The following is a 13,645-nucleotide window of genomic DNA, read 5'->3' on the forward strand; positions in this document are numbered from 1 at the left end:
ATATATATATATATATATATATATGTGTGTGTGTGTGTGTGTGTATGTATGTAGATACACACATAGATAATATTATATTATACATTACGATGATTGCAAGTTTAGTTAAATTTCTCTCGTTCTGCTCTCTCTCTCTCTCTCTCTCTCTAGGGCTACACACATATTTCTTGTCCTAATCCTTTAATTAATATTAGTCAGATCACACATCCATCTTATTTGGGTTTAGCCCACGAGTGTAATCATTCTGCAAATAACCACCCATCAAACTCAAATCATCTCTCCCTCTCACCTATATATATACACACACACACACACATACATATAAATATATGATATCATAAAAGATTTGGGCAACCATAGGATCGTTAAAGAGCAAAGATATGCGTTTTTTATATAATTTAATTTAATTTAATTGTCATGCAAACTAGCTAGCTGCAACTTTACAAATCTTCATGGGCCAGACGCTATAATTATATATTTATATATATGTAGAGAGAGAGAGAGAGATTAATTTAGAATTATACATATAGTTTTCACCCAAAATGAAAATTTAATTAAATTTAGTTAGTGTAAAGATCTTGTGTGCATTTGGTGATGTCAAAATATTGTATACAATTCATTGATTAGTTAATTGATGTAACTAATTATAACATAATAAAACATTAGAGGAAAGTACAAACCATTTGATATATATGTATTTAAATTAATTGCGATAATGGTGAGATTAATTGGATGTAGAAAATGCATTACATATTATTATATTGATTACGGCAATTAATGCATGTTTTACTGTATGATTATAATATAATTAATTTGAGTAAATTATCATAAAACTGCTTTTCATGTCTGTTTACCACATCCACTCCACAATTATATTGCTGATTTGCCACTGAAGTGGGTTATAAGACCACCCTACTACTTCATAGACAGCCTCCTATCATCACCCTTCTTCCTTAATTTATTTATTTATTTAATATAATTTATAAATTGCAAATATTAAATTCATTTATATATATATATATATATGTACGTACGTACGTAGTTATTAGATATATATATAAATAAATAAAATAGAATTAATTATTATCGGCCTTATAGATTATAATGGTGGGTTTAGTGATTTTGACGAAGCTTTGGGTAATTTCCATACATACAGGCGAACAGTAGCAGGCTTTATATTGCTGTTCATGAAATCGAATCTTTAATTTGATGTTTATGTATAATACTAAAAGAAAAAGTTTGGTGTTATATATACATACATACATATATAGGTAAAATAATCCAGTGTCCTAAGCTAGCCGCATTAGTTGACTGTTTATATATAATATATAAATTAAATATCCTTCCTTAAAAAGAAAATTTTATATTTATATGTCTCATTTATATTTACAGATTAATAATTTTATATTTTTTTACCACCCAATCTACTATCCTCTCCGTAGCCAACTCACCATTCCTATTCAATCAACAACTAATGATATCACAAAGTTTAGTTGTAGGGGGTTCCGTTTTAAGTTTTCTCCCATGTGAGAAAAATAATAATTCATGCTCGAGCCCAATAATAGAGTTATTATTAATATTTTTAATTAAAAAATAACATCCAACGAATTTTAATTTTTCTGACTATCAAACTAAAAATTAATGAGTATTTAGAGAACTCATCGTTTTTTATTATGCGATTATCAAAATAATGTTGTCACTTATAAATTTTTTTTTATTTAGTTATCATTTCTCATAAATTCATTCAAGCACTTCTTATCAAAACAATGTATATATTTACCGAGTAAGTACTTATAGTTTTGTATGTGTACCTTTTATGATAATTTTTTTACTAAAAAATACAAATATCAACTATTACTTAATTTAATAATTAATACGTTCTTTTTTGACAAAAATTGAGTTATATTATATATATATATTCATTTAAAAGTGTTATTTTTGTTGTATTATATTTAATATATGCATATCAATCTTGATTGGGTGGAAGACGGTTTGTGTTAGTACATGAGTGGCTCACTTAATGTGGTCCATAGAAATGAAAAGAAAAAATTTTGAAAGAGGAAAGTAAATTAAAGAGATATGGGATGTGTAATTAATTTCCTCAAATAGTAATCGAGAAGGAGATCAAGAAAAAGTAATTTTGATGATTAAAAACATGGGAAAACATAATTACCACGCTGGCAGTCCTTACACACAAATTATTTATATATATATATATATATATATATATATATAATATACATATACTAGTGAGAATCTCTCATCAGGCGTGGCTTCCGCCTTTTATTACTCTCCTTTCTCTTTCTCTCAATTACGCTCACTCTTCTTTTCACATACACAATCATGTCTTCTCCCTCTCCCCCACACTCATTCATTTAAACTCTGCGTTTCTGGTTTCTACATGGATTTACTCACACATCTCCATCCTTCCAATCATCATACCCCTCCATCTTTCTCTTCTACTCTTCTCGACGCCATTTACCGTTCCATCGACGACCCAAATGCCTCCTCTCAATCTGATGATCACCACCATCAACGCCTTATTTTCTATACCGCACACTCCATGAACAACAATCATCAGAAGCTTGCTTCTGAACCAGCTCGTACAAAAAAATCCATGGCTGACACCAAGCATTTCATGAATTCCGTCTTGTTCAACTCAGCTTCCACTTCTTCTGATTCTTCTACTGCTGGGTTTTCCTCCTCTGAGTCAGACTCCTTTTATACTACCACTACTACAGCTAGGTCAACTTCATCGTCTCCAACTTACACCACCCCACGCAGACCTAACCCTATCAGAACAACGTCAGCCGCCGGCTATGCTCTGCCCGAGAAGTCTCGTCATGTCATGATGGAAAATACCCATAAAAGTAAGTCCGATCATAAGCGTGAAGATCATGGTGGTTTCGTCAGGACGAAATCCAAGGCCTTAAAAATTTACAGCGATCTCAAGAAGGGTAAGCAGCCTATATCACCAGGCGGTCGTCTTGCTACGTTTCTCAACTCTCTTTTCACAGCCGGAAACGGCAAGAAGGTTTCCAAGATTTCATCTTCCTCGGCGACAAACGAAGAACAAACGCCGACTTGCTCGTCTGCTTCCTCTTTTTCACGATCTTGCTTGAGCAAGACCCCGTCTTCGCGTACAAAATCCAACAGTAACGGCACTAAAAGGTCTGTTAGGTTCTGCCCTGTCAGTGTTATCGTCGACGAGGACTGCAGGCCTTGTGGCCATAAATCTCTCTATAACCAAACCCAGTTCATGACAGAAAGTAACGAAAGAGTCGACCACGATCAGTGGCGAGTTATGGAGGAGAATCGGCGTGTAGTTCAGGCTGCAAAGGATCTTCTGAAGAGTTACCGGCAGAACAAAGTGGAGTTCGACATGAGAGATCATGTTATCAGCCATCAAAAGAAAGTGAGATGTTATGATAATGTAGAGGAGGGTGAAGAAGAAGAAGATGATGATGATGCAGCAAGTTGTTCCAGCTCCGATCTCTTTGAGTTAGATAATCTTTCGGCTATTGGGATTGAGAGGTACAGTGAAGAGTTACCGGTATATGAAACAACTAATCTGGGTACTAATCGAGCTATTGCTAATGGGCTGATCCTGTAATTTAATTCCAACCAACAAAAAAGAAAAGGACAGAGAAGAGAAGGTGGGGATTAATTAATTTAGTTTTCTTTCTTTCTTTTTTTTTTTTTTTTTTTTTTGTTTTCTTAGTTAATGGTTTGGGGGTTAATTATTATAATTATATCAGAGAATAAGATTAATTTCTCTCTTAATTTTCCTTTTGGTGTAACATACTGCTTTAAATTAATTAGCTGCTGATCTATTTTGGTTTTTTTTTTTTTTTTTAATTAATTTTTTTTTTCTGACTTTCTTTGTAAAAATGATAATGATAAATATAAATATAGATGTGAAAAGGAACAGTAAAGAGGATGAAGATGAAGTTAAAAGCAAAGGCAGATTTTCTACTCCTATCATCCATGGGAAGAAATAAAGAAAGAGCTTTTTCTTTTTCAGTCACTATGTGGGTCCTAAATTGCTTCAACATAAATAAACTCTCTCTCTCTCTCTAACATATATTCTCTCCATGTTTATACATATATTTGTTATTAATTAGTAAAAAAAAACAAAAAACAAAAGCATTTAATTCATACCCTCTTAAAATACTAATCTTGTTTTGTATCGTTAAAATTAAAGATTTAAATTTAAACGATACCATAAGTATAATTAAGAGAGTAATTAAGAGAAATAGGGAAAGAAAGAATGATGGACGGTCTCCAAAGGAGAGAACAAAAGAATCTAATATTTGATTTGCAAAACCCTTGATGTCAAATATGGTTGGCTTGTGAGATATAATAATAAGCATGCAAAGTTGTTCTCTCAATTTTTCTAAAATATATTCCCCTTCATCATCTTCAAACCAAATCCTCTGTTCCTTACACTTTATATAATCATCTGTCTACCCAAATACAGCCTATATTTTCTTCATGTATATGCATATGGTTTTAATTCCAGAAAATTTATTCTTATAATAATAACTAAGTAATGGGTATTTATATATACGTATACATGTGTAGTGGGTGTACAATAAAAATGTAAAATATTATTATATGTAGGAATTAGCAAAGACTCATGAGGACCACTAAATCATAACAGTGCGATATGGTAATTAAGTTATCATGATATTCATACTTAAGAAAACAATAATTTAAGCTGACAAAAATAATGGACTTAGCTTGGACTATAGAAAAAAAAAGCCTATGCCATATCTATGGGTCAAAAAGTATCGTAGCCTCACAAAGTTTATTAATCTCCATACACATATATGAAATTGAAATTAATTTGACAATAAGTATAGAAAAAATTATATTCTAGCGATTAAATTATATCTTCTTTGATTAATGTCCTCGTTATATATAATTATACGAAGACTTCTTAAAAAAAAAAAAAAAAAAAGATAATTAGATGATGGTGATGATGATGATACATAATATCGATATGTATGTATACATCCCATGTGGTTGGTGGAATTGTGGGGGTTCGAGGAAGTTGACATGAAATCAATAATGGGGTTAGTAGGCGGGACTCCATTTCATGCACATCCTACCTCCCTCCATCCATACACAGTGGTTGACTCTTAAACACTAAGTGAAATCATGATTATTATATACTTACATTTCTTGTATCGGGGTGGTAATTATTATTATTATTATTATTATTTTTTTAGGGGTAAAAAGTTGGTGCTCGACTTAATAATTTCTGTGAATTTTTATTATTTATTTATTTATTTTTTTATATGATAAAAAATATCATACTAAAATTTTAACATTTCTATATATCTAGCTAGTTCAAGATTCAAATTTCAAATAATTATTTCTTAATTTTTTCTTTTACATTATGATAAAATTTTTTCTTTCATTGACCATTTAAACATTTAAGGACCCAAAGTCTATTTCAAGACGTTAGAGACATAAAAACTTGGGTTAAATTCCAATAAAACTTTCTTTGTTCATTGTTGAAATGAATCCAAAGGATAATACTTTTATATTTTCGACAAATGAAAGATTTTGTTTAAAAGATATTTTTCTTAAAAGAACAACTATTGACGAAACAGAAAAATAGAACTTAAAAAAAATAATGATCTTCACACAAATAATGATATTAAATTCTTAAAGAGAGAATCAGAATCTCATAACTTATAGATAATGATGGAGAACATCGATTATGTAAAACAACAAGAAACTATAAATTTCAAAATAAATTCATGTATCCTAATAATGTTTGAAATTTAGTAGATGTACTTTATAAAAAAATTCTTATAAATTGTAAATGTACTTATAAAAGAAAAGTGGGAGTAGATTGGAATTTGAAAACATTTAAGGAGAGCTCGTATTAAAATGGTGTTGATAGATGCAAAAGAATTGACTTATGCGAAACTTTTTTTTTTTTTTGCTCACAGTCATGCTTAAATCTATTTAAACTTCTAATTGTTATAATAGTTTTTTAGCGAATATGATAAACGATAAATGAATGTTAAGATAATATTTTTTAATAGAAATATTAATTAGAGATACATATGACACGAAAAGAGAGATTCAAATGCATTACTTGTCTTTACTAGGTTTACGAGTTACAAATATCTATTTATGAACTAAAACAAATTTCTCATAGTTGGAACTCTTTATTTTGATTATGTAATTCAAGAATTTATTTTCATAAAAAAATAAAGATGATCCCTTGTTAGCAAAAGTTAGTAGGAGAAAATACTATTACTTCACTAAATAGTATGTGTGCTAATTCTAAACTTTATATTTAAGGTTTTAACAACATAAACGCTTAAATTATATTCCAATTTGCTCAATTGCGGAAATAATAATATTTTAAATGTTAATTTTTTTTTTTGTTTATATACAGTTTAAATTATTTAAATTAATTATTTTTTTTCTATTAATATTTATATTATGTGTCATCAAATTTAACATGTAATATTATTTAATAAATAATTTAAAAATATTAAATATTACATAATATTTAACATAAAAAAAAAAAACAAATTTATTTTACATAAACGGTCCAAAAATTGAGAAACAAAAAGTGTAATTTAATGTGTTTAGTCCAAAGTATAGAGTGCGAGGGGATCAATTTGATTTTTTGTCAAGATGAATTTGTATCTATACACACACACATATATATATATATATATATATATATTGGGTTGGAAACTCTGTTCAAATTCAAATCTTATGAAGATTGATTATTTTCATAAAGCTTAAAAAGAAAAGAAAAGAAAAAAAAAAAAAAAAAGAGAGAGAAATGGGCCCCAGAGAGAAATAAACACTTTAGGCCGCACGTGATTGGTGGCCAGCATGTCCCTAATCATGTCACCCACTCACACGTGTGCATCCATCACTGATCCCAATAAGATCCTCTTCCTCCTACTCTCTCAAATTTTCCTTTTTTTTTTTAAAAAAAAAAAAAAAATTGATCAAATATGCTCCCTACTGCCTAGCAACCATCAGCACCACTCATATTACGACACGTGTACGACTGTCAGAACACGTGTGCATAATTTGAGAAGGTGTTGAAAACTGATGTGGGAAAAGGAAGAGAGCAGAGGAGGAAGGAAGGAGCTGGGTTGAGCTGAGCCTGAGCAGCTTTAATTTTTTTTTTTTTAAATAAATTTGATAAAATGGAAAGAAAAAGTGAAAGTAAGAATTTTGGTGATCCCGAGAAGATTATTAATACAACAACACGGCTTCTTCACTCGTTTTGTTCAAACAAGCTGATTTAAGCCTTGCAGCTTTTTCTTTTTGATCTTTAGAAAATAAAAATTTTTATGTATTCACACATGCTGACATCTTCATTCATCACCATCTGCCTTTTTCTTTTCTTCCCATGGGAACTTACATTTTTCGTCACCCTTCTTCTTTACTTTTTCACATTCATCAATCACACTTTCATACCTCCACTATCTAGTTTTTAACTTACTACTTCCTCGTTTGGAATAGTTTTTTAAACTTCTGTTGAAACGTTAGATTTAGATTTAAGTTTAAATATGATTTGCATTGTGTCCCCAAAAGAACAATTTGCCAACCGGGTACTGGGACTCGGAATGGGGGGGGGGGGGGTTTAGCAAGCGAATGTTGAATGGAGATGGTACTGCTTACCCCGAATTGGTTATTTCGCACTTTCCAAGTGTTGGAATTCAATCTCGATAGACCTCTCTCAACTTCTACAACATTCTAATTTAAGAAAATTATCATCTGCTGACATACAAAATGAGAAGGAGTTCAGACTTCAACTTTTAATGGAACCTATATGGAACAATACATAGCCATTAACAACGTCAACAAGTGCAAATGAAGTGTTTTTATCATTAATTTATAGATGATCCGATCTGGTTGTTAAATAATTTCTTAATTCATACCTAAACAGCGAATCTCTTGTTTTTACTTAACTTTTACTCCAATTTGTAGCAATACGAATAATTAATCATGCATTGATAATTCAAATGATTAAGTGATTAACAGCGGGTTTGAAATGGATTGTAGGGCCACCTCCTGCTAATATGCATACACAATTCTTTTCCTACGTACATACATATGTGTGTGTGTATACATAGAGGAGACTTGAATAAATTTGGATTGAGATGGTGGGTCTGAGTTGAGGCAATTAGTAATGAGTATAGGAAATTGTTGTGAAATATGAATGAGTTGGCAATTGATGCTTCAGAAGTTTGTAGGCATTCATTCAACAAGAATGATGAGATGGGAGTGGCTCTTCTTTTCATTATGAAAACAAACAAAACAAAACAAAACAATGCAATTCTCTCTATGCATTTTCCATTTGCAAGAAACTTGCACTCTTGATGTGATATATACACATATATATATATATATTGAAAGTAATCTATATATAAATATTATTAATTCCCAAGCTAGGTCTTTTTTTTTTATTTATTTTTTTAAAAAAGGTTGAAAACATATATAGGTACGTAAAGTTAATTAACCGTGTAGCTATTAACCTACAATTATATATCCCTTTCTTTTCTCTACATATATATATATATATTGTGTATATATTAATTAAAACCACGTTTGATTATGAAGATGCCGATGATGGTTATGTAGATGATGATTAAATCCATGAAACGATAATGATTGCTGTGATTAATAATTAATATATATAATGAGAGAGCATGACTTTCCACTTAGGTTGTTGATGAATGTGTGTGTGTGTATATATATATATGTATAACTATATCTGTAACTGCACTTTTTATTCATCTTCATCTCCTGCGTGTTAACACTTTAATCTTTAATTCAATTAGTTACTTGAGGCACACAGCATCTTAATTAATTATTTGACATATAATAATTTGGCTCTCTTTTGTGTGTGTGCGTGTATATTATATCAATATAGACATGCATGGATGCTTCACACATGACGTATAGCAAGCAGTACGTGTTAAATGAATTTAACTACCAAGCTAATAGATTGGTGATGAAATTATATGTATATATATATATAATTTTCTAATTATACATTTGTATTTATCCCAACAACCTGTTTATCAAACTGTTGCAATTGATATTTCTCATTATCTATTATAAGAAAGAAACACATGTATCTTCAATCGGGTAATTCTTGAAGTTGCTCATATAAAATAAAAATTAATATAAATTTCAATTTTGATACAAATAAACTTCATTACGATAAATGTTGAAGAGACAAAAATAGAGATTTGATGATGGACCAAAATTGACTACTAATGATCTGTTCATGGCAAGGAATAGAGATTTCGATTGGGACTTGTTTCTAACAAAATAAAATAAAATAAAATAAAATAAAATTTAAAAATCAGGGAAAGAAAAGAAGTAAAGTGAATGTAATTATTAAAAAAAAAAAATTATCAAATTTAATTAACTTGTTTCTACTGTATATACGAAGGATTGTAGTTTATTTTTTTTGGAATATAAATTTATAAATAATATTTTTGTATCGTTTGATTACTTGAACGTAAATGAATTTTCAAACATGATTAGAAGAAAAAAATAGTCCTAATCTGATGTTACATATTGGTATGTCTTTTATTAAAAAAAAAAAAAAAAAAAAATTATTCCAATTGTGGACCAGAAAAACCCGAAAAGAAAAATTGTTTGAATTATTTGATGTGATTTATATTCAACTGTCCATAATAGTGTTTAGATTTTGAAAATTATTGGTGAAACTTAAATATACCATATATATAATATATATACACACATAATATGACAGAAGAGAGGAGAGTCAGTTCTGGGTCTTTTTCATAATAAATTCGGTATCAGTTCATGTCCAGTGATTTTGGTCTATCAGTTGATTATCCTAAATTCCTTGTAACGTACCTTAAGAAAAATTATTTTACTGGTTTTCCATCTCTGAAAATTCCTATTTGGACCTTGTGGTGGCTGACTAGCTTTTGGGCATAAGCAATGCTGACCCAGATGGAATTTCTAGGGCTTGGGCCTCAACTTTTTGAGTTGAGTTCTTGGTGAAAGATAATCGTTATAACCCAAACCTATAAAATCAAAATTTAAAACCTACCTAACAGTCGAGTTCTTACCAGCTTAATCGACCTTTTGCACGATCGCACACAGAAACTGAAGCCTCTGCTGACGGGAAGAGAAGCTAAGATTGGATACAGTTCCACTCGTCACCCCGCCCCGCTGCATTTTACCAAGCACTATCAACATGAGCTTTCTCTTTGGCACGAGAAAAACCCCCGCTGGTATTTCATTGGATTCCTTTTTCTTTCTTGAAATATAAAACCATCTCTTCTTTACGTCTCTGGTTTCCCCGGTTTCTACTCTTCTCGTATTTTCAATTTCATTTCAGTTTTCGTATTTACTGATACATTTTCGTATCCAAGACTTCCTTTCAGTTCTTTTTTTCCGATTCGTTGCGGTAGCTTTGAATACGTGGGTGGGGTATTTCCGACCTTGATTGTTCCACGGGAGTTTAGGGTTTAACATTGAGATTGCAATTTTATCTTCTGTCGTTCCTTTTGAGTTTAGGGTTTAACATTGAAATTGAATTTCTTTTATTTGGGCATTTGAATTTTTTTCGTAAGATGAATACTTAGCTCTCTCTTTTCCCCTTTTGGGGTTTTTTTTCTTTGCTGCTAATTGATTTCGATTTTTGAAATTATAATTATGTCACTGAATAATTTGCCTTTGATTTTATTGTTTTGGAAATTCTGAATGCAGAACGATTGCGGGAAAATAAGAGGATGCTAGATAAGTCAATAAGGGAAATAGAAAGAGAAAGACAAGGTTTACAGGCGCAAGAGAAAAAGCTGATTACAGAGATTAAGAAAAATGCTAAACAAGGGCAGATGGTATTTTATTCTTTTGGTATATGCAAAATGTAAATGCTGATACCCTTATGACTACGCTGCATGATTCTGGTGAGACTAATTATTTGTGTGAGGGATCCGTACTTCCCAGTCCTTATTGTGCAGTTGAATCGTCTTTAGGTTTTCGTATGTTTGAGACTAGGCTGTAGTAAAAATTGATGAAGAATTGCTTGTTGGATTGAGCAGAATGATGCAGTGGTTTGATGATTGTGCTTCGCTTTCGTTTTCCATTGTATTATGACGAAATGAATTGGACAGGATAGTGAAAGTAAAAACATGTGGACAAATAGAACTAGAAAAAAAAAAAAAAGAGTCAAGAAGGATATCTTTTGGGAAATTTTATTAAATTTGACTTTGATTTACAAATAGAATTTTTTTGGTTGTAAATACGCATGTCTCTGTGACACAGAAATGGAGGTTCTCTTTTTAGTGCGAGCAAATTTCATTTAGGTTGTGAAATGTAAGAGTATTCTTTTGGATGTCTCAGATGAATGCCTGAAGTAAAGAGATTCAGATGGCGATGGAAGTTAAGCGGGATCAGTAAATGTCCTCCTATTTATCTTTATAAACTGAAATTAGTTGCATTTAACTGTCCAATGTTGGTTGCATTGAGTTTCACCTCCTTCATGACTAGTTGTTTATTTGGTTGGCTAGGTGAAGCAATTGAGGCATATTTATCTAATCATAGTGTACAATTGGAACAATGATTAGCTGTGGTGCCATATATGATCTTCTTAGAAAGTCAAGCAGTTTTAATGGGTTTTGCATAATTTTATGTACTTTTTCATGGCACTGAACAAAGCCTTTTTTTGTTTTTCCTTTTCTTTTCCATCTGTGAAACAGATTACCACACGAACTGATGCATTTCAAAAACATATTTAAATGCATGCATTCTCTTCTGAGTATTGTTTATCTTTGTTTCAGGGAGCTGTTAGAGTGATGGCTAAAGATCTTATTAGAACACGACATCAGATTGAAAAGTTTTATAAGCTTAAATCACAGTTACAGGGTGTGGCTCTGAGAATTCAGGTATATCCTGCAGTATAATGTTTGTTCCTGTTGTGGATACTTTGGTTCACATTCTACACACTTTAATTTGCTATTTGTCTATTACCATATTTTGAACCGTGTTGTTATTTAGAAAAATAAGTGTAGATATATATGCCTTAAATTGTTAGAAATTCTTTGAGACTTATGTAGGAGTGCGACAATCTCCATTGAATCACTTCTACAAACAGCATGACATGATTTTTGCTCTTCTCTACAAGTGGGGTTCACCCTTTTAGAAAATTAAGTATAGATATCTGTGCCTTAAATTGTTAGAAATTCATTGAGACTTATGTAGGAGTGCGACAATCTCCATCGAATCACTTCCACAAACAGCATGACATGATTTTTGCTCTTCTCTACAAGTGGGGTTCACCCTTCATTTTTAGGAGTGCAAGCTCTTCTAATTACTTTTTTTTTTTCACTAAACACGTAGTTTGTCCTAGGATGTACATGTGCTATTGGTAATATAGCACTAGGTGAGTTCAAACCTGTTGGCAATATAGGACTAGGTGAGTTCAAACCTAAAACCTTCTGTACGAGCAGATGTCTTTGGCCATCAGGCCAAGCATGGCCAAGTGCTCAACCCTTCTACTTATGCTTCTTGATAAACGGTTTAGATCAAGAATCCTTTTTTTTTTTTTTTTTTTCTATTTTAATGAGTGTGGTTTACCCCTGTAATTCTATGGAAAAAAGTTATTCATACCTGCAGCAGTTATATTTTAGTGCTGTAAAGCTGTCAATACAAAGCTTTAGTGTCTGTTTGGTTTGGGAAACTAAGTTTTATCACTGGAAGAGTCGGGCACATTTTAATTTGTGTTCTTCCATTTGTCTCTTTTAGGATCCTGTAATTAAACATTTCTAGGGCCTGGATCTTAATTTTCTGTAGTCTAACTAGCATTCCTTGAGCTTTTATGCAACTAATAAAAATGTTAAAAATTTGCCTCTGTGTTGTTGAACTTTTCAGACATTGAAATCTACTCAAGCAATGGGTGAGGCCATGAAAGGTGTCACAAAGGCAATGGGTCAGATGAACAGGCAGATGAACTTGCCATCTCTGCAGAGGATAATGCAGGAATTTGAGAGGCAGAATGAGAAGATGGAATTGGTGAGTGAGGTAATGGGAGATGCTATAGATGATGCATTAGAAGCGGAGGAAGAAGAGCAAGAGACAGAAGAGCTCGTGAATCAAGTGCTTGATGAGATTGGAATAAACATCAATCAAGAGGTACATCTGTCATTCCATCGACTCAATTTTCTGAGTTTACTTTTTATTTATGTCATTCTATCAGCCAAAGTAATTTGGGAGCAACTTAATGTGCATGTTTTGTTTCAAATGCAGCTAGTTAATGCACCCTCGGCTGCTGTCAGCACTACAGCTGCAAAGAACAAGGTTGCCGAAGCTGAATTGACTGGAAATGCAGATGCTGGAATTGATGATGATTTGCAGGCTAGATTGGATAATTTGAGAAGGATGTGAATATGGAAAAGACAACAAAGAAAGTTTTTATATTGAGAAGGATAAGTACATGACTCGTGTGATGTTTGAAATTTACCTGTTGGCATGGTCTGTGATAAGGGAACAGCGGAAAGGACTTTTTGTAGATATCCTGTTTGATTTTTTGAATAGAGATTTTCATTTCATCTCTTTTCTGCATCTATTTTGTACGTGGGTGTGACTTGTTTTTAAAGTCACT

The 13,645-nt window shown here is 31.5% G+C and overlaps 2 protein-coding genes across 2 annotated transcripts; both read left to right on the top strand.

Annotated features, from left to right (window-relative positions):
* Positions 1-2,244: 2,244 nt before the first annotated feature.
* On the top strand, positions 2,245-3,842 carry LOC110818380 (SKI/DACH domain protein). Its single transcript, XM_022047246.2, has one exon. It carries the CDS (start codon positions 2,402-2,404, stop codon positions 3,611-3,613), a length of 1,212 nt encoding a protein of 403 aa, XP_021902938.2. The 5' UTR covers positions 2,245-2,401; the 3' UTR covers positions 3,614-3,842.
* A 6,245-nt stretch (positions 3,843-10,087) lies between these two features.
* On the top strand, positions 10,088-13,605 carry LOC110818443 (vacuolar protein sorting-associated protein 2 homolog 1). Its single transcript, XM_022047343.2, has 5 exons — positions 10,088-10,274; positions 10,753-10,883; positions 11,826-11,930; positions 12,916-13,176; positions 13,291-13,605. The coding sequence occupies exons 1-5, from the start codon at positions 10,238-10,240 to the stop codon at positions 13,426-13,428; spliced, it is 672 nt and encodes a 223-aa protein (XP_021903035.1). The 5' UTR covers positions 10,088-10,237; the 3' UTR covers positions 13,429-13,605.
* The last annotated feature ends 40 nt before the right edge of the window (positions 13,606-13,645 follow it).

This window comes from Carica papaya, chromosome 4, assembly GCF_054855325.1.
Source record: "Carica papaya isolate Zhongbai chromosome 4, ASM5485532v1, whole genome shotgun sequence".
Taxonomy (NCBI): domain Eukaryota; kingdom Viridiplantae; phylum Streptophyta; class Magnoliopsida; order Brassicales; family Caricaceae; genus Carica; species Carica papaya.